This window comes from Carcharhinus amblyrhynchos, chromosome 9 (genome assembly GCF_965287045.1).
Source record: "Carcharhinus amblyrhynchos chromosome 9, sCarAmb.v2.hapA, whole genome shotgun sequence".
NCBI lineage: Eukaryota > Metazoa > Chordata > Chondrichthyes > Carcharhiniformes > Carcharhinidae > Carcharhinus > Carcharhinus amblyrhynchos.
The window spans coordinates 5,474,006-5,499,859 of record NC_137332.1 but is presented as its reverse complement, the minus strand read 5'-3'; the positions used below and the strand labels follow the sequence as shown (position 1 = coordinate 5,499,859).

Below are 25,854 nucleotides of genomic sequence, written 5' to 3'. Positions count from 1 at the left end.
AGGCGGCGGTGCAGAGGGACCTTGGGGTCCTTGAGCATGAGTTGCAAAAACCCAGCTTGCAGGTGCAGCAGGTGATCAGGAAGGCGAATGGGATGCTGGCCTTCATAGCGAGGGGGATTGAATATAAAAGTAGGGAGGTCTTGCTGCGGCTGTATAGGGCATTGGTGAGGCTGCAGCTGGAGTACTGTGTGCAGTTTTGGGCGCCGTACTTACGCAAGGATATTTTGGCCCTGGAGGGAGTGCAGAGGAGGTTTACTAGGCTGATGCCGGAGTTGAGGGGGTTGAGCTATGAGGAGAGGCTGAATAAACTAGGCTTGTACTCGTTAGAGTTTAGAAGAATGAGGGGAGATCTCATTGAGACGTATAAGATGATGAATGGGATGGATAGGATAGAGGTGGAGAGACTCTTCCCGCTCAGAAAGGATAGTAGGACTAGGGGGCACAGCCTCAAGATAAAGGGGGGGAGGTTTAGAACAGAGTTGAGGAGGAACTTCTTCACTCAAAGGGTGGTGAATCTCTGGAATTCTCTGCCCGTTGAAGTGGTGGAGGCTGCCTTGCTAAATATTTTTAAGACGCGGGTTGATGGGTTTTTGATAAGAGAGGGGATTAAGGGTTATGGGGAGAGGGCGGGAATGTGGAACTGAGCCACGACAGATTAGCCATGATCTTACTGAATGGCAGGGCAGGCTCGAAGGGCTAGATGGCCTACTCCTGCTCCTATTTCTTATGTTCTTATGTTCTTATGTTCTTATATTAGCAGAGACACAATCATCGAGCGAGTCAAGTTCAACTAAGTCTTCCATTCATAATAGCATTCATAATACTAGGGACTAAAGAAGTTGGTACTTCTGGAGATGATTCTGAAAAATAATTTTGTGACGACAACAACAGTCAGCATGTTCATTTTCTGTTTGAACTGTTCAAGAACTTGGATCTGTTGCTAAAGTTGCTTAAACTATGGCTGGCACCATTTCTTACTCATGGCATAATTACATGCAAAGTTTTGATTTTCTTCTGAAATGACCACTGTTTTGCCCTCACTTCTCTTCCAGTGACTTGAGATTGTTGTTGACGCTTTACTATCTCTGAAGTTTCTGGAGATAATAACAAATCAAACATAATTCTCAACTTTCCCTTTAAGTGTAGTGATACAGGTGAATGTTGGGTAGTGTTTCTATAAGATACCCAAAAGCTATTCACATAATGTAATAATGCACCTTGCTCTTTTGAAGCTTTGAAAGAATGTTTGAAGATTGTATAATCTTTCAGCTAATCCATTGATTAATGGATAACAAGGCGTGGATTTTATATGCTAAATACCAGTGAGATATTTGAGATAATCTATGAGATAATCCTCAAACTCTTGTGAAGTAAACTGTGAACGATTATCACTAACAATCTGTTCCAGTTTACAAAATCTTGCAAAAAAGTCATTGAGCTTTTCAAAGTTTTATTCAGTTGTAGTAGATCTCATGATAACAACTTCCAGCCACTTTAAGTGTACACAAATTGCAACCATGAGCATGTAGCTCAAACAGACCAGCAAAATCTACATGCAAACATTGCCATGTATTTTAGGCCACTCTCAATGGTGTCAAGGAGACAATGGTGGTGTATTTCATATTTGTGATTGGGATTGACACAATCCCACTTTTTCTTCAATCCGGAATCACAATTGAAGGATCAAATTGAAAATCTAATAATGAACAGTTAACACGGATTTTGAAAGGAGAAGTCTTCCTTGACCAACCACATTGAATAGATCAGCTTTTTTAAAGTTTATTTATTAGCGTCACTAGTAGGCTGACATTAACAGTGCAATGAAGTTACTGTGAAAATCCCCTAGTCACCACACTCCAGCTCCTATTCAGGTACACCGAGGGAGAATTTAGCACGGCCAATTCACCTAACCAGTATGTCTTTTGGATTGTGGGAGGAAACTGGAGCACCCGGAGGAAACCCATGCAGACCTAGGGAGAATGTTCACAGACAGTAACCCAAACCAGGAATTGGACCCAGGTCTCTGGCGCTGTGAAGCAGCAGTGCTAACCATCATACCAACAGGGGGAATAGATGCAGGATTAGATGGGATATACGTCACAGAAAGAGGCCATTTGGCCCAATCATTCCATGCTGGTGTTTATGCTCCAGTTGAGTTTCCTCCCATCTTTCCCCATCAAAATGTACTGTTGTTGCTCGCTATTTCCTTCTTTCTTGTTCTCTTGTTTTCTTTGAAATATATCTACGGCAGCAAGGCCCACGTTCTCTCCACTAGCTGGGTAAAGAGGTTCCTCCTCAATTTCTTTATTGAATTTCTTGGTGATTTGTTCACAATCACTTCATCTAAGTGGATTCGAACCAGCTGTCACTCACTGTCAATGTAACACTCCCACTGGACAGGACTCAGTCAATCACTACCAATCGGGAATTGTGACTGGGTGAATATTCCGTCAATCATTCCCAATGTAACACTCTAACTGGACAAGCCCCAGCCAGGCAGCCCTCTGAATGGTCCCTGTTACTTGTCAATCACACCAATGTAGCAATGTAACTGGACAAAACTCCTGTCCATAACTCACCAAGTGTCAGCGCTTGTCCAGCACCCCTGGGCTGGGTTGAGATATAAAGGGTCTGAGTGCAGCTCGCTTACAGGAGAGGTGGGGAGTCACTGAGATCGGGAATGTCCTCTTTCTCACTCGGGAATAATCCCCAGGCATTTCTAGCTTCGGAGTTCCTTGGGAAGTATGAGATCGGCAGGACGCCGGAGAACTCCGAGCGCTGGGGTGAGTCAGTGCATTGAGAGTTTGGTACCGTCTTATCCAATGTGACACGAGGTAAATCACTGTCTGGTAACATCTGCCCCAGCTTGTGGGGAATACTTGGTGCTGCCGAATACTTCCAGCTACAATCATGAGGAGTTAAGAAAACTTTAGAATATATACACTTTTGAAAAGATCAAACTGTTAAAAGAAATGAAGGAATGGGAGGATGATTTGGTCGCAGTGGAGTAGGGCAACATTGGGAAAGGTGAGATAAATAAATGTTAAATTTCCCAAATTGCAACAAGTGGGGAAACTTCACAGCACTCGCGTGATTATTCCACTGAATCCAGATCTTCCTTTCCAGCTGCCTTCATTTCATTGCTTTCTTCACACAGTGATGGGTCCAGTGACTGTTTTAGAGAGAAAAAAAACCCACCAGTCATTCTGCACCAATATTTCCCATACAGCAGGTCAAATTGTACTGGTTGATTTCAACTGGAGATAAATCTACATCACATCAAGTTTAAACAAAGGTAGCATTCCAGGAAAAAATCTCAGCAGGTCTGGCAGCATCTGTAAGGAGAGAAAAGAGCGGACGTTTCAAGTCCAGGCAACAATTTGTCAAAGGGTTAAAAGGATATTATATGCATTGGTAAAGTGCCTTTCGTTATGGTGAGAGGTTTGCAGGCACTGAAGTAATCAGCCATGCTTGTTTATTTTGATTTATTATTGTAACATGTATTAACATACAGTGAAAGGTATTGTTTCTTGCGTGCTACATAGACAAAGCATACTGTTCATAGAGAAAGAAAGGAAAGAGTGCAGAATGTAGTGTTACAGTCATAGCTACGGTGTAGAGAAAGATCAACTTAATGTGAGATAGGTCCATCCAAAAGTCTGACAGCAGCAGGGAAGAAGCTGTTCTTGAGTCACACCATGTAATAATGCACCTTGATCTTTTGAAGCTTTTAAAGAATGCTTGAAGATTGTGCACATCTTTCAGCTAATCCATTGATTAATGGATAATAAGGTGTGGAAGAGAGAATGCCCGGGGTCCTCAATTATGCTAGCTGCTTTGCAGAGGCAGTGGGGAAGTGTAGACAGAGTCAATAGATGGGAGCCACAGCTACCCAGGCTCGTGGAGCAGATGGTTTAACATTTCATGACAATGCAGCACACCCCCAGTACTGCACTGGAACATCAACCTTGACCAATTCCTGGAGTAGAATCTGAACCCAGAACCTCGAGGCAAGAGTGTTACTGAGTGAGCCACAAGCTGTGACTTAGAGTAAAGGTAAAGTCGCCAGAGTCTCAAAGAACAAAGAACAGCACAGCACAGGAAACAGGCCCTTCGGCCCTACAAGCCGCGCTGCCCATTTTAACACTCAGTGAGTGCCTTACTCAAGTCCTTCTTCTACCTACGACTTTTGTCTATATCTAGTGGACCCCACAATAAAGGGGTGCAAATCTAGGGAATTATATGTGCGCCAGGTTAAGGGAGATCCAATTTAGGGACAATTTAGTAACACCAATCAGCCTAAAAGCATGTTTTTGGGGTGTGGGAGGAAACTGGAGCATCCAGAGAAAACCCATGCAAACACAGGGAGAATGTGCAAACTCCCACAGACATTGACCCGGGTCCCTGTAACTGCACAGCAAACAGTGATAGTCACTGAGCGCGAGTAAGTCTCAGATCACCATAAGCTGCTCTCCCATTTGAGACTGGTGATTTAACCTGAGGGTCACTACACCTCAGGCAAGAGGCAAGGTTGAGAAGTTTCATGAATAACCTCAGCCCGTGCGGGAATTGAACCCATGCTGTTGGTGTCACTGTACATCATGAAATAGCTGTCCAGCCAACTGAGCTAAACTGGCTCAAAGTACGGCACAGAAACAGACACAATAGATAAGCCTGTTATCATCCCTCTTCATCAAAGTTTACAAATTAATCTTCTCTATTTAGCTTCCCCTCATATTATACAATTGACCTCAACAACTTCCTGTGGTAGTGTGTTCCACGCTTTAGGTAAAGATGTTTTTCTAAGTTACACATTGCTGATTCTTTCATTTATGAACTTGGGTTTTGGACTTGCTGATAGGTAGAAACTTCTCAATGATTTTCCATACCCCTGTGGGGGATGGGGCAGGACAGCCAAGAGTCCACTGACTTTCAGTGGGACCGGGCTACAGAAAATCCCACCCAATGTTTGCCCTTTATGTTAAAGAACTCACTTCCCTCAACCTTCTCTTTTCTAGAGAGTGGTTCCCAACTCTTTATATATCAGGGCACACCTCCATATTGCAAAAGTAATTTGAGGCATATCTAAGAACATAAGAACATAAGAAATAGGAGCAGGAGCCTGCCCCGCCATTCAATAAGATCATGGCTGATCTGAAGTGGATCAGTTCCACTTTCCCGCTCTCTCCCCATAACCCTTAATTCCCTTGTCTATCAGAAACCTATCTACCCGTGACTTAAATATATTCAGCGAGGTAGCCTCCACCACTTCAACGGGCAGAGAATTCCAGAGGTTCACCACCCTCTTGAGTGAAGAAGTTCCTCTTCAACTCCTATTTTCTCTGAACTGCCCTCTAGCAAAAAACTTATTTTGGGATGATGTTCAGACCATGCTCCTCCCCCGCACACCCCCCCCCCCCCCCACCCCCTGCCCAGCCCATTTCCTTGCAACACATTCTCCAATTGGAGGCTGTTTCTTTTCTTAATTTGATTGGTCCTGCTTTGCACTTCTGTCTTCCTCGCTTACTGGGAATTTCATTTTTAACTCTTCCCTGTCCTCTCTCCTGCATTTCCTTAACCTCTCTCCATCTGTCTTCCTTCTCCCTTTGTGGCCTTTTTGAGTTTTCATTCTCTGTCTGGGCACAAGGAGCCTTTGTCTTCAGCTCCAAGTCTCGTTGATCATGGGCCTGACTGATGTAAAAAACTAAAACTGTGCACGTGCGGCTCTTTCCCACGTGTGGAAGGCCTGAGGTTTGTCGGAGCTGAAGATGAAGGTTAGTTTTAGTTTAATTACATGAATTTTTAATCATTTTGAGTCCATTTTCATGGCACACTTGGGGAGTCTTCACGCACACCAGTGCACTTCATCACAAGTTGGGAATCATTTGCTGGAGAGAACTGAACACAAGCCTATTTAACCAGTGTTGACAAGTATATCCTCTGAGTTCTGGTGTTATCCTTGCATATTGTTCTTTTTTTTTACACCTATTCCAATGTCTGTACAACCTTTTGTTTTGAACAGGCAGACAGGATGTCTTTGTGTTCACCTGAAGAACAGTTGAGACAATGCAATGCTCCCTTGATACCATAGTAAATATTTGGTGTGCCAGTTTAGACATGCCCTCGTGTAAACTTTGAAACCAATGCCTTTGAACACAGAGGCAAGGTTGCTAGCAAGGCTGCTGCCAAGTTGGCAGTGCAGAGAGGTAGTTATGGTTCTATTAAGAATGGAACTGAGAAGGATGACACCAAAAAGTCAAGGAGGTCACTACTGCCTGGAGGTTTCCCTCCAAGACACTGACCATCCTGACTTGGAAATATATCTCTTTTCCTTCTCATTCGCTGGGTCAAAATCCTGGAACTCCCTCCCTAACAGCACTGTGGCTATACCTACACCATATGGATTGACAACAACCCTGGAACTCCTACCCTAACAGCACTGTGGGTGTACTTACAACACATGGTCTGCAGTGTTTCAAGAAGGCAGCTCACCACCACTTTCTCAAGCGCAATTATGGATGGGTGAGAAATGCTGGCCAGCCAGCGATACCCACATCCTGTGAAAGAATATTAAAATGAATTCCAGTTGAGGTAAGATGCAGAATTTAACCTAAAGTAAATACCCTTATAGCAAATAGGAACCCATCTTCACAAACTAGTCGAAATAAAGTGGTTAGGGTGCAAGTTACTGGAAATGTATCAAAGCAACTAATCAGCAGTGCTCAATCAGTAAATTTACCATTTATATAGACGAACTGGAGGAGGGAACCGAGTGTAGGATGTCGAAATTTGCTGATGACACCAAGATTGGTGGAACAGCAAATTGCGCGGAGGGTGTGGAGAGTCTGCAGAAGGATCTAGATAGGCTGGGCGAATGGGCCAGGAACTGGCAAATGGAATTTAATGTTGGCAAGTGCGAGGTGGTCCACTTTGGTAGGAATAATGGTAGGAAGGACTATTACTTACGGGGCGAAAAACTGCAGCAGGTGACGGTGCAGAGGGACCTCGGGGTCCTTGTGCATGAGTCGCAAAAACCCAGCTTGCAGGTGCAGCAGGTGGTCAGGAAGGCGAATGGGATGCTGGCCTTCATAGCGAGGGGGATTGAATATAAAAGTAGGGAGGTCTTGCTGCAGCTGTATAGGGCACTGGTGAGGCCGCAGCTGGAGTACTGTGTGCCGTTTTGGTCGCCGTACTTACGCAAGGATATTTTGGCCTTGGAGGGAGTGCAGAGGAGGTTTACTAGGCTGATACCGGAGTTGAGGGCGTTGAGCTATGAGGAGAGGCTGAATAAACTAGGCTTGTACTCGTTAGAGTTTAGAAGAATGAGGGGAGATCTCATTGAGACATATAAGATGATGAATGGGATGGATAGGATAGAGGTGGAGAGGCTCTTCCCACTCAGAAAGGACAGTAGGACTAGGGGGCACAGCCTCAAGATAAAGGGGGGGCGGTTTAGAACGGAGTTGAGGAGGAACTTCTTCACTCAAAGGGTGGTGAATCTCTGGAATTCTCTGCCTGTTGAGGTGGTGGAGGCTGCCTCGCTAAATATTTTTAAGACGCGGGTTGATGGGTTTTTGATAAGAGAGGGGATTAAGGGTTATGGGGAGAGGGCGGGAAAGTGGAACTGAGCCACGACAGATCAGCCATGATCTTATTGAATGGCGGGGCAGGCTCGAAGGTCTGGATGGCCTACCCCTGCTCCTATTTCTTATGTTCTTAAAGCATATGTCAGAAAAAAACCCTGCATTTATATAGCACCTTTCACAGAACTTTGGAGGGGGTAAATGGTTTACCAGGATGTTGCCTTTATTAGCTGTTGGCTGTTAGTATTAGTTTTGAGGAGAGGTTGAATAAACTGGGATTGTTCTCCCTGGAAAGGCGGAGGCTGAAGGGTGACATGATAGACGTTAATAAAATTGAGGGGCACAGTTGGAAGCTTTTCCCCGGGGCAGAAATGACAATTACAAGGGGCACACCTTCAAGGTAAGGAGGGAAAGGTGCAGTGGGGATGTGCGGGGGAAGTTTTTTTACACAGTGGGGTGGTGGAGGCCTGGAACGCACTGCCAAGTGAGGCAGATACATTAGCGACATTTACGACTTATCTGTATAGACACATGAACAGGTGGGGGAATAAGTGATACAGGCGGTTCATCCAGATAGGAGATTGTGATCAGCGCAGGCTTGGAGTGCTGAATGGCCTGTTCCTGTGCTGTACTGTTCTTTGTTCTTGTTCAGTGAATAGAGACTTGGCTGAGTGCCAAATTTTCCATCCCTGCCAGCAGCAGCACCGGGGTGTGAACAGCTGGGGAATTCCAGCCATGCTCAATGTTACTGGTGGCCAAGGAGAAAGGGAAACATTTTTTTAAACCCTTGGCTGCGGAATGTCTGGCTGGGAATCTAACATGTTGTGGAGATGCCGGCGTTGGACTGGGACAAACACAGTAAGAAGTCTCTCAACACCAGGTTAAAGTCCAACCAGTTTATTTGATAGCAAACCCACAAGCTTTTGGGGTTTGCCACTCCGTCAGGTGGGTGGGCTCACCTGATGAAGGGTCAAACCCCGAAAGCTCGTGGGTTTACTATCAAATAAACTGGTTGGACTTTAACCTGGTGTTGAGAGACTTCTTAATGGGAATCTAACAGGCAGGGGATGGGGTATGGTCTCCGGATAAGTGGTCAATAATTCAGGAATGAGATGAGAAGAAATGTCTTTACTCAAAAGATTGCAAATCTTTGGAATTCTCCCATCCCAGGAGGTTGTAGATATTCCATTCTTGAATATATTAAAGGCTAAGTTGACAGATAATTGGTCTGTCAGGGAGATTTGGGGAATGAGTCAGAGGTTTACAGCATGGAAACAGGCCCTTTGGCCCAACTTGTCCATGCTGCCCTTTGTTTTCAAATTCTTAAGCTAGTCCCAATTGCCCACACTTGGCCCATATCCCTCTACACCCATCTTATCCATGTAACTGTCTAAACGCTTGTTAAAAGACAATGGGCGAGAAAGAGGAGCCAAGATCAACTATGATGGTATTGAACAATGGAGCAGTCTCAATGCTCCGAATGGTCTCCATCCTGCTCTTGTTTATTATGTTTTTACTTTGGTACTATAAATAAGTCTTGGACAGAATAAGAACAAAAATGCTAAACCCGCAAGACAGTAATTGAGTCAGCAACACATTGTTCTTTTGAAATGTCTAGAACAACATTGTGCCTATCCACAAAGCATAAGGCTGTGGTTTTGTGGAGCAGTCTCGGTCAGCTGAGTAGATTGAATAAGGTAACCGATAACAACGCCAAGAATGTTGTGTGATTGTCAGTAAGTCAGGTCATTCAGTGTATCATCATCATTTGCTACTTCTGAGTCCTGGTCATTCCACCTCCGCTGCTCTCAAATGGAAACTCACCCAGAAATTGCAACGCCCTGGGAGACAGGTCAGGGCAGAAGTGGAAGTGTTTAGAATTTATCTCTTTGGGAAGAAGGGGAATATTAGAGCTGTTGTGTTTGGAATGTTATTTAAGGTAACAGTCTCAGGGAATGAAAGTTACCAAACTGAAAACTAATCTATTTTATAAGCTGGCAGCTGGATTGGAATTTGCACAGTAAGAAATCTCACAACAACAGGTTAAAGTCCAACAGGTTTATTTGGTAGCACAAGCCTTGGGTCACTGTTTGTGTGGAGTTTGTACGTTCTCCCCGTGACTGCATGGGTTTCCTCCGGGTGCTCCAATTTCCTCCTATAGTCCAAAAGACGTGCTGGTTAGGTGCATTGACCATGCTAAATTCTCCCTCAGTTTACTTGAACAGGTGCCAGAATGTGGCAACCAGGGTATTTTCACAGTAAATTCACTGCAGTGTTAATGTAAGCTACTTGTGATACTAATAATTAAACTTAAATTATATATCTTCCCTGTTGCCCCTACTATGTCACCCTGACACTGGATTAAGGCTTGAGAGTCTTGGGTTCCTAGTCCTCTGACTGTACAATGAAGGCACTGGCAGGAGAGTCCTGTACTCATCTGTTATACGTCCCATGACATGCACGTGCATGCACTTGTTGTGGTTTGGAAGAGGTGCCTGTAGGAAACGTGCTCAGAGTATCTGCCACTACCTTCACAGCGCCGGGGACCCAGGTTTGATTCCCGCTTGGGTGACTGCCTGTGTGGAGTTTGCACATTCTCCCCGTGTCAGTGTGGGTTTCCTCCGGGTGCTCCGGTTTCTTCCCACAGTCTGAAAGACATACTGGTTAGGTGCATTGACCTGAAGAGTTGCCGGACTGTGGCGACTGAGGGAATTTCACAGTCACTTCATTGCAGTGTTAATGTAAGCCTTATTGTAACTAATAAATAAACTTTACTAACTTTACATTTTTCAACAGGGCCTGCAAAACAATTGTGGAAAAGCCCATTGCTCCCCACAGCCTTTTCCTCACCCTCTCTGCCCTGATGTCTAGCCTCCCACCCTCTTTACTCCTTCTGCCTCCCCAGCTCCCATGTATCTGTGCCCCCACCTTTCTCAGATGCACTCTCCCCACCCCACATCCACTCCCTCAGCCCAAACCTATGAAAGTTCTCCACCATCTCAATGACTCCTCACCACCGTGAATATCACTGGTTTAGATCATAGTGGATCTATATTTTTACTCCATCAATCTCATCACCCCAGTTGTGTGATGCTTCGTACGTTTGCTAACAAAAATCGATTGTTGGGGTCACTGAAGATTACAGCATGGAAGCAGGTCCTTCGGCCTAACTTGTCCATTCCACTCTTTCTTAACCACCAAGTTAATCCCAATTGCCTGTGTCTGGCCCATATTTCTCTCGAACCATCTTACCCATGTAATTTTCTAAACACTTCTTAAAAGACAAAATTGTACCTGCCTCTATTACTACCTTTGGCAGCTCACTCCAGACACTCACTACTCTCTGTGCAAAATTGCCCTGTGGGACTTTTTTGTATCTCTCCCCTCTAGTTCTAGACTCCCCTACCTTTGGGAAAAGATGTTGACTACCTACCTTATCTAGACCTCTTATTATTTTATGGACCTCCATAAGATCATCTCTAAGCCTCCAAAGTGCCTTATAACTCAAACCATCATGTCCTGGTAGCATCCTAATAAATCTTTTCTGCATTCTTTCTAGTTTAATAATATCCTTCCTACAATAGGGTGACCAGAATTGCACACAGTATTCCAATTGTCACCTTACCAATATCTTATACAACTTTAATAAAACATCCCAGCTCCTGTATTCAGTATTCTGACCAATGGAACTAAGCATGCCGAATGCCTTCTTCACCACCCTGTCCACCTATGATTCTATGAGGTATGAATCTATACTCCTACATCTCTTTGTTCTGTAACTGTCCCCAGTGCCCTACCATTAACTGAGTAGATCCTGCCCTGGTTTGATCTACCAAAATGCACTGCCTTGCATTTTTCTAAATTAAATTCCATCTGCCGTTCATCAGAACCTTGGTCCAATTGATCAAGATCCCATTGCAATCCTAGATAACTTTCTTCACTGTCCACAATGCCACCAATCTTGGTGTCGTTTGCAAACTTACTAACCATGCCTCCTCCAAATTCTCATCCAAATCATTAATATAAATGACAGTGGGCCCAGCACCAATCCCTGAGGCGCATCGGTTGTTACAGACCTTCTGTTTGTGAAACAACCCTTTACAAGCCCCCTCTGTCTTCTGCCATCAAGACAATTTTGTATCCAATTGGCTCCCTCACCCTGGATCTTCCCGTGAGATTTAACCTTATGCAACAACATACCATGCGCTACCTTGTCCCTGGCTTTGCTAAAATCCATATAGACAATATCAACTGCACTGCCCTCATCTACCTTCTAGGTTACCCCTTCAAAAAACTGAATCAAATTCATGAGACATGATTTTCCACTCTCAAAGCCATGCTGACTGTCCCTAATCAGTCCTTGATTCTCTAAATGCCTGTCGATCCTGTCCCTCAAAGAGCGACTCACCCACCGCAGACGTTAGGCTCACTGGCCTGTAGTTCCCAGACTTTTCCCTGCAGCCTTTCTTAAACAAAGGCACAACATTTTCCACCCTCCAATCTTCAGGCACCCAGAACTGATCGTTCTCAGTTTTGCAATTTCAAGTTGACCCACCCCTCCCCAAACTCAACAGCTTTCTGGGGAGAGGATGCCCGCTTGCCCTTGTCTGAGGAAATGCCTCTTAATCTCAGAATGCAGCAAAAACCTACCTTTATAGGGTGACTTTCCAAAGTTCCAAAGCACTTCATAGAAATAATCGAATGTAGTTCAGCGCTGAGCCGCATTTGAAGATGTTGGACAGCTGACCAATGGTTTGGTCAGAGAGTGGGGGGTTTTAAACACATTCTGCAGGGGAAGGGGGGATGCTAATGAGGGTGAGAAGTTTACGAGAGGAATATTCTAGAATTTGCAGCCTCCTTAGTTGAAAGCCAGGCTGCCAAGAGGAGCGTGGGGATCTTGGAAAGTTGTCTGGCTGGAGGGGTTTACAGAGATAGGGAGGGGTGAGGACAGTCATGAAAAGAAGGATGAGAGTTACAAAATCAAATTACTACTTAACTAGGAGCAATGTGGGTGGTGGCACAGTGGTTAGCATTGCTGTATCAGGGACCTGAGGTTGAGCCTGCCTTGGATGACTGGCGTTTCCACATTCTCCCCGTGTCTGTGTAGGTTTCCTCCAGGTGCTCTGGTTTCCTCCCACATTCTAAGGTTGTACAGGTTAGGTGGTTTGGCTAAAGGAAATACAGGGCGATTACATGGATGGGGCAGTGGGCTGGGCCTGGGTAAGATGCTCTTTCAGAGAGTTAGCGCAGTCGTGATGGACTGCACTGTAGGAATTCTATGGGTGGCTGGTGAATGGGACTTGCTGCGTTTTGGGATTTGGCTTGGAGGATATCACATTTGCAGAGATTGGAAAATGGGAATAAAAAGAGAAATTGCTGGAAAATCTCAGCAGGTCTGATAGCATCTGTGGAGAGAGAATAGAGCTAATGCTTCAAGTCTGTATGAGCCTTCGTCAGAGCCCATTGGAGCTGGAAAATGGGAAGCTGGTTTCGGAAGTTTTGGACAAACCAACTCTAGAGATAACTTGATGGAGCATTTCAGCAGCAATTGAGCTGAGGCAGGAGTAGTGTTGGGTGGAACTGTACACTCTTGAATGACATAGCTTGAATCTACTGCTAATGTCCCTTAATCTGTTTCCCTCTGAAGCTGAGATATCAAATCCTTGACTCATCTTAAATATCGCAATAAGATCAGACCTCTCTCCTCAGCGCAATCCAGCTCTAAGCTATGCAACCTAATATCATTAAAGCTTGCTTTTTGGCAAAGAAGCAACTTAAAATATATCACTGAATTTAATTAAGAACGTCATGATCAACAACTTTTTCCAGAGAAATGCTTTTGTAATGAAAACAAAGCAGTAAAAATGTGCGGAATGTGTAAACAGATACAGTAGTCAGGCATATGCCAGTTCTGTTAGCTTTGATCTGAATTTATAACTGCATTATTTGGGAAATGATTGCAAAGTTTTTAGTTGCTGGTCTTGTTGATTGACCATGTTTACGTACTTTGTAAACGCGGACAATATCTTGCAAATAAAAATGTAATGCAATGTTTAACATCATAAACATATTTTTATTTGTCATAGGTTGTGGAGGAGTGTTTGCAGATTTGACAGACCATATAGGAAAGGGTAACTGAAAGATTTATGTAGCTCCATTTGTCTGGATTTCCGTTGTAACGTGCATTGTTAGCAGATGAATTAAACATGAGTTTGTATTTACTCAATGATTTGGCCAATGTCCCAATGTGGCACACAACTCCCAGCTCCTGTTCTTTTAACCTTCAGCTGAAAGCCCACAGGATGAGTGTGTTGTCACGAGGAATTTAGTAGAATCCAGTGTTGGCTTGGTGAAAATTTTCATATTGTGCCTACTGCAACTTTAGAAGAATCAGCCACTTGAGAATTTCACCCTGCCAACAACGTCCATCTGTTAATGATAGAAAGGCAAAACAGAACTTTCCTTTCTCGCCATCAACTGGCTGCAGAATTATTCTACTTTTTTGGAATAGGCAGTTTCCCTCAAACTCTTGGTGATTCACAGTAAACACTCTTTATGATTAAGTTAGAAGTATAGTTTATTCATACATTCAAACCCAGGGAATAGTCATGTTATATATTTAAGTGATTGTATGATTGCTTTAAAAGCAAGTCACATGACTTGATCGTGCAGTCATTGGGGTGTTTCACCTGCTTCTGTCTTAGTTTCACTTTCTGTTCTGTGTAGAGAACATCTTTCCATAAATCAGTTGTATATAAATTTGAATCTAAGATGGAGATGTCGGGTAAGTTTTTCACTCAGAGGGTAGTGAGTGAGTGGAATCGGCTGCCATCGGTGGTGGTGGAGACAGATTCGTTGGGGTCTTTTAAGAGACTTCTGGATGAGTACATGGGATTTAATGGGATTGAGGATTATAGATAGGCCTGGTAGGTATGGATATGATCGGCACAACTTGTGGGCTGAAGGGCCTGTTTGTGCTGTAGTGTTCCTTGTTCTATGTTAAGCGTGCAAATCTTTTTTGTTTTGTTTAAAGCTCACAACCCCTAATGAAGTTAAGTCATTAGAGGTCACAATTTCATACACTCGCATAATAATAAAACAAAAGTAAGAGGAGTTTATACAACTATGAATAACTTGGAAGGAAAAACACCACTGATGTGGAGATCAGTTCACATGATCGACAGAGTCCAGAATGTCAGAGTTAGAACATAAGAACATAAGAACATAAGAAATAGGAGCAGGAGTAGGCCATCCAGCCCTTCGAGCCTGCCCCGCCATTCAATAAGATCATGGCTGATCTGTCGTGGCTCAGTTCCACTTTCCCGCCCTCTCCCCATAACCCTTAATCCCCCCTCTTATCAAAAACCCATCAACCCGCTTCTTAAAAATATTTAGCGAGGCAGCCTCCACCACTTCAACGGGCAGAGAATTCCAGAGATTCACCACCCTTTGAGTGAAGAAGTTCCTCCTCAACTCCGTTCTAAACCGCCCCCCCTTTATCTTGAGGCTGTGCCCCCTAGTCCTACTGTCTTTTTTGAGCGGGAAGAGTCTCTCCACCTCTATCCTATCCATCCCATTCATCATCTTATATGTCTCAATGAGATCTCCCCTCATTCTTCTAAACTCTAACGAGTACAAGCCTAGTTTATTCAGCCTCTCCTCATAGCTGAAGAGTTCCAGTGAAGATTCCTTCACAGAGGAGCTACAGTTCAGGTGGGGCCAGCTAACTGAAGCAGAGGTTTACAGAATTCCTTTCATGTTAATGGTGACGCAGAAAGGTGAGGCTGGTTCCAGAGGCTTGGAATGCTCGGCAAGTGATGGCCAGAATCTTCCATTGGAAACAGGCTTCATGGAGCCAAGTCTGGTGAAGCTATTGTCAGCCTGGAGCAATGCTCTGATGTTTTTGTTTTTGGGCTGGAATTTAAAAAGCAGACTGAGTTACAAGTCTAGAAATGTAACATTGGAACTTTCCAAAGACTAGAAGCTTAGTCATGTGGTGTTGCCCACTTCCGTGTCAGTTTTTATTTTGTTTTATTCATTAGTGGGACATGGGCGACACTGGCTAGGCCAGCATTTATTGTCCATCCCTGGTTGCCTGTGAGCAGTTGAGTGTCAACCACATTGCTGTGGGTCTGGAGTCACATGTAGGCCAGACCAGGTCAGGACAGCAGATTGCCTTCCCCAAAGGACATTAGTGAACCAGTTGGGTTTTTCTGACAATCGATAATGGCCACCAGTAGATTTTTAATTCCAGATTTTGTTTTATTGAATTCAGTTCCCACCACCTGCCATGGTGGGATTTGAACCCGTGTCCCCAGAACATTAGCTGAGTTTCTGGATTAATAGTCTAGTGATAATACCACTAGGGCATCGCCTCTCCTGTTACAGGCTAACGAGCAGTGTCTGTGCCTCTGGTCAAACTCCATTGTTCATCTTAGGAGATAGATGGTGACCTTTAGTGCCCCTGTAAGTTTGGCCCCCTTTGCTAGAGTCCAGGCTGGGGAGACAAGTTGTGCTGATCCTTGGTTTTGTTGATTGTAATTTGTCGTAGCAGTGAGAGAGGTGTGAGATTTCACAAGGATAAAGGTTCAGCTTTTGTCCTCTACCTGCTGTTGGAAATTTCCAGGAACTGTAACTGGTTCAATGAGACTTTGAATATAAAGGTAAGCGTTTGATTGAAGTAGTTTATGACTATGATTTGGGGGCGTGACAGTCACTAAAATCATGACAATCTGATCAGGTGTCTCTGCCACATCAAAGGAGCCCACAATGATTCTCGGAGGCTATTTCCCAGGGTTGAAATGGTCGCTACGAGAGGACACAGGTTTAAGGTGCTGGGAAGCAAGTACAGAGGAGATGTCAGGGGTAAGTTTTTCACTCAGAGGGTGGTGAGTGAGTGGAATCGGCTGCCGTCGGTGGTGGTGGAGGCGAACTCGCTGGGGTCTTTTAAAAGACTTCTGGATGAGTATATGGGATCTAATGGGATTGGGAGTTACAGATAGTTCTATGGCTTGGTAGGTATGGATGTGATCGGCGCAACTTGTGGGCCGAAGGGCCTGTTTTGTGCTGTAGTGTTCTATGTTCTAATGTGTTTACCCAATCCCGAAAAGTGATTCAGGTCTTTATATCAGTCCATTGGTGTGTGGGTTTAGGTTGATTGGCCATGATAAATTGTCCCTCAGTGTCAGGGGGATTAGGAGGGTATATATGTGGGGTTATGGGGATGGGACCTGGGTGGGATTGTTGTCGGTGCAGGCTCAATGGGCTAAATGGCCTCCTTCTGCCCTGTAGATTCTATCGTATCGCTATAATAACACAACAGGCTAAAAACAGGAGAAGCACAAGGGCCATGATTTTTTTCCCTCCCAGCCCTGCGTAGTTGACTATTTGATATATTTCAGACAGCCTATTTCCATCTTTGTCACTTCACCTCTTTCTCAGGTTACCTGCTGCTGAAATCAACGCCTTCCAAATGTCTAGATCCGACTATTAAGTAATGTATTAATTTTGAAATTCTCCATGGCCTTGCTGCTCCTTATCTCTGTGATTGCCTCGGGCTCCACAGCTCTGAGATATCTGCACTCTGCAATTCTGGTCTTTTGTGAATCCCTGATTTTAATCGCTCTATCTTTGGTGGCCGTGTCTTCGGCAGCCTGGACCCCAAGTTCTGGAATTCCCTCCCTCAACCTCTCTATCTCTCTACCTCACTTTCTTCCTCTAAGACATTTTATAAAACCTTCCCGTCTGACAAAGCCTTTGGTCATCCGAACAGCACTACTGCCTCACAGCACCAGGGACCTGGGTTCAGTTCCCAGCTTGGGGGTCACCATCTGTGGGGAGTCTGCACCTTCTCCCTGTATCTGCGTGGGTTTCCTCCGGGTGCTCCGGTTTCCTCCCACAGTCCGAAAGACGTGCTGGTTAGAACAAAGAACAACACAGCTCAGGAAACAGGCCCTTCTGCCCAACAATTAGGTTGGTTAGATGCATTGGACATATTTAAATTCTCCCTCAGTGTGCCTGAACAGATGCCAGAGTGTGGCGGTTAGGGGATTTTCACAGTGACTTCATTGCTGTGTTAATGTAAGCCTATTTGTGACTAATAAATAAACTTTATTTTCCAGCTGTTCACACCAATGAGATTCTCAGGTCCCACTGCAGTGAATGGAGATTGGACTGAGTTCCGAATTCTCTTGTGGCGTCCGTGGGTCGTGACCAGCTGGAGAATTCTGGACTATATCTCTGAATGTGGCTTGCTGTGACATTTTCGACGCAATTCCCCCAGCTGTTCCCAGTGGGAAAATCGGTGAGATGCCCACTAGGAGTGTCGGTGTGATCCAGTTCTCAGCTCAATCACACTTGGAGCCTGGAGAGATTCTCACTGAATTCTCCCACACTTCTTGAATGTTTTTTGGAGTGGGATCTAACAATGCCACAAGACTGGCTCCACGGAGATCGAGGCACTGGTTTTAAAGGGAGCCCCGATCTCCAGCCAACCCCACACACCCCGCTATGGGGTGGTCAAAGATCCTCCCCTTTCAGGAGCACACTCCTGCCCCTCACCCCCTCCCTAAGGGGCCCTTCTCTTCAGGAGTCCCCCATGCCAGCTCCTTCAGTGGCCACCACCACCCCCCCCCTCTCCTTGGCAATGACAGGGGAACTGCCCAGTCATTTACCCCTCTACCAGGGGTTTCAGTAGCCTGATTCACGCTGGGTTCCTGCTATGCCCCAAGGATTGGAGACTCCTGGGAATGTGGAGAATCTGACCTGGAATCTACAAAGCATAACAAAATGAAGATTAGCACAAAATGCGCTAGGACCCTCCCCTTCGACTCTCTGACCTCACAGCACCCAGCTCTTTATTTCATAATTGCTCCCATTGAAACATCTTGGGGTGTTTGCTTTAAAAGTTACGGGGAGTAGGGAGGAGAATGGGGATGAGAATCTTATCAGCCATGATTGAATGGCGGGGCAGATTTGATGGGCCGAATGGCACAATTTTGTATCTCTATCCGTTGGTGTTATGAATATAAGTAGTTGTTGATAGCTTCCCACTGCTGGCCTTGCTAAAAACCAGAATGTCAGTCCACACTTTCACCCACAAAGAGGAGGGCCATGTATTTATCTAGTTCCTTTAACAATCTCTCAATGTGCCAAAATACTTTGAAACCATTTAGAGTCATAGAGGTTTACAGCATGGAAACAGGTCTTTTTAAAACCCCTAAGCTAATTCCAATTGTCCACATTTGGCCCATATCTCTCTATACCCATTGTACCCATATAACTATCTAAATGCTTTTTAAAAGACAAAATTGTACCCATCTATACAACTATCTCTGACAGCTTGTTCCAGACACTCACCACCCTCTATGTGAAAAAACTGCCCCTCTGGACACTTTTGTATCTCTCCCCTCTCACCTTAAACCTATGCCCTCTGGTTTTAGACTCCCCTACCTTTGGGAAATTATATTGACTATCTGCCTTGTTTATGCCCCTCATTATTTTATAGGCCTTTATAAGCTCACCCTTCAGCCTTATAGGGTGACCTTATAGAGGACTATAAGGGAAAAAAGTCCCAGCCTATTCAGCCTCTCCTATAACTCAATCCATCAAGTCTCGGTAGCATTGTAGAAAATCTTTTCTGCAGTCTTTCTAGTTTAATAATATGCTTTCTATAATAGGGTGATGAGAATTGCACACGGTATTCCAAGTGTGACCTTACCAATGCCTTGTACAACTTCAACAAGACGTCCCAACTCCTGTATTCAATGTTCTGACCGATGAAACCAAGCATGCCGAATGCCTTCTTCACCACTCTATCCACCTGTCACTCCACTTTCAAGGATCGCTTTGTTCTGTAACTCTTCCCAACACCCTACTACTAACTGACTAAGTCCTGCCCTGTTTCAACCTACCAAAATGTATCACCTCGCATTTGTCTAAATTAAACTCCATCTGCCACTTGTCAGCCCACTGGCCCAATTGATCAAGATCCCGTTTGTAATCCGAGATAACGTTCTTCACTGTCCACTGTGCCACCAATCTTGGTGTCATCTGCAAATTTACTAACCACACCCCCTACATTCTCATCCAAATCATTATTATGAATGACAAATAACAGTGGGCCCAGCACTGATCCCTGAGGCACACCGCTGGTCACAGGCCTCCAGTTTGAAAAACAACTCTCTACAACCGCCCTCTGGCTTCTATCAAGAAGCCAATTTTGTATCCATTTAGATATGTCACCCTGGATCCCGTGAGATTTTAAAAACATTAGTATTACATGTTATAATGTGGAAATGCAGTGGCCAGTTTCACACAGCAAGATCCCACAAACATCAGTGAGCAAAATAATCTCGCCATTTGTTCCAAATGTTGGCTGAGGGATAAATATCGACCAGGATACTCGCAAAATTCCACTGCTGTTCAGGAACAGAGTCACGGGACCGTTTGACACGAGTGTGGATGAGGTTGCAGCTTATCATCTCAAGCAACAGCACCTCCGACACTGGTGAGCTCTCTCAGCGCAGAGCTGGACGAAGAGTTTGTGGTGAAGTCTCCGTCTGGGTCAAGATTTGAAACCACAGCTTTCAAACTCTGGTGAGACTGCGACACTATTGCAGCTGTATTTATGACCCTGGTATTTACTACCCTCTTTACTCAGAGGGTAGTAAGGGTGTGGAATGCCCTGCCTGCAGCAGTTGTGGACTCGCCAACTTTAAGGGCGTTCAAATGGTCAGTGGATAGGCATATGGATAACATTGGAATAGTTTAGGTTAGAGGGTCATTAGATTGGTTCCACTGGTCAGCGCAACATCGAGGGCCGAAGGGCCTGTACTGCGCTGTAATGTTCTCTGTTCTGGCGTTTTATTTTAGCAATATGTTGGAATCCCTGCCCACAATTCCAACTACTTTTCTAGGAAACTTTGGAAAACGGTACTTTAACTAAAACACACTAGGCAATCTGCTGTGGCACTGTAAATGTCAAAGGAGCCTTGGTGAGTTGCTGCAGTGCATCTTGTAGATGGTACGCACTGCTGCTACTGAGCGTCGGTGGTGGAGGGAGTGGGCGTTTGTGGATGTGGTGCCAATCAAGTGGGGCTGCTTTGTCCTGGATGGTGTTGAGCTTCTTGAGTGTTGTTGGATCTGCACTGTGTCGTTAAGAAACAAGTTTAAACTCCAGTTTATTGGCATTTTTAACAGCCTCTGCTTTTGTGCCATTGTCTCAGACTTTCCTTTTAATAAAGGGGTAAAAATCTCATTTCCAAATCCTTTCTGTGGAATACCGAAAAATATCAGAGTTTCATTCCCAATATCTATTTAGAAGTTTAGTGTCCGATAGCCATGCTTTGCTGATTGAATTGATGAAACAAGTGTGATTATAGCTGGAATTCTCCGACCTTGCCTGTGGCTGGGATTCTCCAGTCCGGCTGCAGTGAATGGAGATTTGGCTGAGTGCCAGATTCTCCATTCTGGGGGCAGGGTGTATGCCGTCGGAAAATTCCAGCCAATATCCTGTACCCTTTATATGAAGTAGGAGCAGGAGTAGGCCATTCGGCCCCTCAAGTCTGTTCCATCAGTCACTAACTACTATCATGGCTGTTCTGATTGTGACCTCAGTGCCTCTTTCCTTCCTCACAACCCCCCTCTGTATCCTTTTACCCTCCTTGTTCATCACGAACCTATCTACCTCTGCCTGAACAATGTTCAGTAACCCTGTCTCTACCACAATCTGAGGGAGACTCATGACCAGTGTCTATCCCCTTGGCGACTGTCAAATAAAACAATTCAATTATTCAGTCGTGACTTCATCTAACCAAATGTTTTCTTGGAATGTCTTTGAGAAGGCTGGATTAGTGGGTGTACTAACACATGCAAAAGACACAACATCCAGTTTAAATTTCAAGTGTTAAAAAAAAAGCAAATTACTGCGGATGCTGGAATCTGAAACCAAAAGAGAAAATGCTGGAAAATCTCAGCAGGTCTGAAAGCATCTGTAAGGAGAGAAGAGAGCTGATGTTTCGAGTCCAAAGCTTTTGTTTTAATTCAAGTGTACCATAGGGCCTGGGTTTATTGACTATGTCACTGGATATTGGCCACACCTATGTTTACTGCACACCATTGCATTTAGACATGTTACAGAACTTGCCAAATGCTCATTCAGTCTTTAATTTAAGATAATATAAAATATTGGTGCCTCGTGATTGTGAGTATTTCAAAATTTTGTGCCATCTACACTTTTGTTCTCTTTTTAAGATGCTTGGGAACTTCAATTAGAGATTTTGTCTCAGAGTTTTGCACAGTGGTTACGTGGTACAGCATGTTATTAATGTCAATACTTTTACAACTCTCCATTAATAGCGCTGCAGTTAAATAGACTGGCTGCTACAGCAGTGTAATCCCAGCAGTGATTTTCAAACCATTATAGCTGTTTATTTTTGTAACTGTGATTAGCTTGTCCGCCTCCAGTGAATACATTCAACATCCTTTGTTACTCCAGTTACTGGGCTATTGATTGTGTTCAGATGTAATTACATTGTTGGCTGTTTTGTATTCACAGTCCTCACTTTATAAACTGTTTTCAGGTCTTGGAGCTTCATGTCTTCTACGTCCCAGCTGAACTGTGGAACAGTAAATTAAATACAGTTTCTAACCACGCCATCAGCAAGTTCATCTCTGCTGGCTTTGTCAGGTAAGGGCTACTGTCAAATCCATTTCTCTCGATGCTCCTTCACAGCCTAATCATCCAAGCTTGTCCAAACTCCCTGAGCGGGGAGGCACATTTCAATTTTTCTCAGGAAGGTGGGGTTTGGCCCAATATTAAACATGAATTCCAAACAGAAAGCAGAGAGCGCCTGTTGGTGTGTGGGCGTGAGGGTGAATGAGAACTCTGAGACTGGGAGAGAGCCAAACACACACTCTCTCCCCTCCCTCTCTCATGTCTCTTTCTCACACACACACACACACACACATATATATTCATCCCCCTCTCACTCACACTCACTTCCCTTTCATATGCACATTCACCTTTTGTCTCTCACACAGATACACGCTCATCCTTCTGTCCCACACACACACATCCTTTGTCTCACACACATTTCTCTCACTCACACATCCCCACTCTCCCTCCCCACCACACACACACACACACCTACACACACAACTCTCTCACACACATTTTAAATTAACATTACAAGAACCTGTCAGTCCGCTATCTGGTGGGTACTAACAGTAAACACTGGGGAAGCCATGTATCTGGATTGGATATTTACAGTAAAATGATACCAGGAATCTCTCTGGATGGGTGATGAGGCTTGGGTTTTGCTGGGACAAATTGGGTTGTGCTCTAACCGACATCTGTTGTTAAAAATCCAATCATTGCTTCTTTCAGGGACATTGTCAGTGGGTCATGGTGTGTAACCCACCTACCCCCTCTCTCACTCACTCGTTAAATTGTTTTGGGGGGAGGAGGTGCAGTGAGAGCAGAAGAAAGACCTGGAGCGAGGCCTGAGGCCTAGCAGTGCTCCAACACGTCTGCTGCCAGTGGAGTGCGAGGAGTTGGGGGGGGGGGGGGGACCTCTGTGTTTTGCGTTTGCCTTTGCTATTTGCAAATTCCTCACTCAGTATTTGAAGGGGATGTTCCCCAGCTCTGGGTTCTACATGAGGCTGACTCATGGGCCCTGTGAGAAGGAGGGTGAGGTTTGGGGAGGAAGTGGGGTAACGGTGGTGTGGAGGGGGGTGATTGGAGGATCTGCTGCTGGGTCTGGTCCAGACACTGACCATCCAGAAGTCCCGGTAACTTTCAGGAGTGGTTGTTCCAGTGTTTTGCCCACTGCTCCCAATTTCTCTGAAGGAAATTTAGCTTGCGGATCAACTATCATGGATAAAATAATTTCTCATCAATTTCACCCTTTCACTACAGTTTTTTGATTTATTATTGTCACATGTATTAACATACAGTGAAAAGTATTGCTTCTTGCACGCTATACAGACAAAGCATACTGTTCAGAGAAGGAAACAAGAGAGTGCAGGATGTAGTGTTACATTCACAGCTACGGTGTAGAGAAAGATCAGTTTAATGCGAGGTAGTTCCATTCAAACATCTGTCAGCAGCAGGGAAGAAGCTGTTCTTGAGTCGGTTGGTGCGTGACCTCAAACTTTTTCCCGACGGAAGAAGGTGGAAGAGAGAATGCGTGGGGTCCTTAATTATGTTGGCTACTTTGCCGAGGCAGCGGGAAGTGTCGACAGAATCAATGGATGGGAAGCTGATTTGCATGGATTGGGCTACATTCACGATCTTCTGTAGTTCCTTGCCTCTTTCTGTGCAGCAATGCATTCTGCTTAGTGTCGGCTTAGCAGTAATTGAATCCCTTGTTCCAATATCCATTAATTTCCCTTTATTCATAACCTTTTGTACTTTCTTGCAGTCTTGGACAGATCAGGAGCCATTTCCCCACCTAACCTGATGGTGTTCCTAAATGTGAACAAGTTCTTTGTTTCGATCGCCAGGAACACATTCCCAATCTCTCAAGTTGTAAAAACACAAATACCTCTCTGCTCTTTTCAATTTTTACCCAGCAGAAGATGAAACTGATTGAAAAGATTTTTATTATTAACTTTGCAATTTACAGCTGTTTAAAGTTGTATATTTCCGTGGATTTGTCAGCCTGGTCTGTGGTGTTGCTACACTGGCTATTTGTTTGCAACTGATAGTTCTCTGTGCTTATCTGATCTGTACGATCTTGCTGTGCATGTATAAAAAGCATCGTCTGCTTCGGACAGTCAAATCCATTATCCCAGAGTGGCCAAGATTACAAAGAGTTTTCTCTAGTCGCTTAAAAAAAAGAGAAAAAATTACAGATCCTGGTTATTTACACTAGAGTTTTTTTTATTCATTCGTGGGACATCGCTGGCTGGCCAGCATTTATTACCCATCCCTAGTTGCCCAAGGGCAGTTGAGAGCCAACCACATTGCTGTGGCTCTGGAGTCACATGTAGGCCAGACCGGGTAAGGACGGCAGATTTCCTTCCCTAAAGGACATTAGTGAACCAGATGGGGTTTTTCCCCTACAATAGTTTCATGGCCACCAGTAGACTCTTGATTACAGACTTTTTAATTCAAATTCCACCATCCGGCATGGCAGGATTTGAACTCGGGTCCCCAGAACGTTAGCTGAGTTTCTGGATTATTAGCCTAGTGATAATAGCACTCAGCCATCACCTCCCCTGCTGTGTAGAGATCGCAGTAAGAAGTCTGACAACACCAGGTTGGAGTCCAACCAATTTATTTGACAGTTATCTCACAAGCTTTCGGAAACGGTGTACCTTCATCAGGTGTGTGGAAGGTTCTGATCAGAGAAGGGCGTATAAAGATCGCTGCGGTGTTCAAGTAGAGTTACAGGTTGCCATTGATCCCATGGTGGGGTGGGGAAATGGAGAATTCTACCCAATATCTCCTTGTGTAGCCGATAATGGGATTTTGATGATAATACTCCGGGAGGGTGTTCCATTACATTAAGGACGGCGTATAAATAACAGCAGTTGCTGTTTCTTTAACATTTTGTTTTGTGAGTGTCAGTGAGAGACGTTGACTGATATCTGGGGAGTTGGGAGGCTGTGATTGTGTTGTATTTCATCCTGCAGGGTGTTACCTGACCTGAGTCTGAAAGCACTGAGACAACAGATTGGTGATCTGCTTGGGACCCATCTTCTCGACGACAAGTTTGTTTTCTTAAAGTGTGTTGGAAGGAGTTTAGCCGTGGTGAGTCACTTGTTGCTGTGCCCACACAGTGGAAAAGTCTTAGGAGCTAACCTTGATGTATGGGTGACGTAACGGTTGTGCTGTGGGACTAGTGATCCCAGGTGGGTGGGTTTTCAAATGCATCCGTGGCAAAATCAGTTTTAAATAAACTAACCTGGAAATTAAAAGCCAGAGATTAGTAAAAGACACTCATATAGAATCCCTCCAGTGCAAAAGGAGGCCATTCAGCCCATCAGGTCTGCACATACTCATGTCTAGGCTTTCCCTGTAACCTCACATATTTATCCCTTAACCTATGTATCTTGGGACACTAACGGGTAATTTAGCCTGGCCAATCCACCTATCCTACAGACCTTTGGAGTGTGAGAGGAAACCGGAGCACCCGGAGGAAACCCACGCAGACATGGGAAGAAGGTGCAGACTCCACACAGACAGTCATCGGAGCCGGGAATCAAACCCGGGTCCCTGGCGCTGTAAGACAGCAGCGCTAACTACTGTGCCACCCACACAGCA

At 44.7% G+C, this 25,854-nt stretch overlaps 1 protein-coding gene across 1 annotated transcript in view; it reads left to right on the top strand.

The window, feature by feature from the left end:
- The first annotated feature begins 2,593 nt into the window (after window positions 1-2,593).
- spata1 (spermatogenesis associated 1) overlaps window positions 2,594-25,854 on the top strand; it is a 47,818-nt gene continuing 24,557 nt past the window's right edge. The window contains exons 1-3 of the mRNA XM_080196488.1: window positions 2,594-2,783; window positions 22,166-22,272; window positions 25,224-25,341. Coding sequence (XP_080052614.1) covers window positions 2,745-2,783; window positions 22,166-22,272; window positions 25,224-25,341 — 264 coding nt within the window. The 5' untranslated portion in view covers window positions 2,594-2,744. The remainder of the gene's footprint in view (window positions 2,784-22,165; window positions 22,273-25,223; window positions 25,342-25,854) is intronic.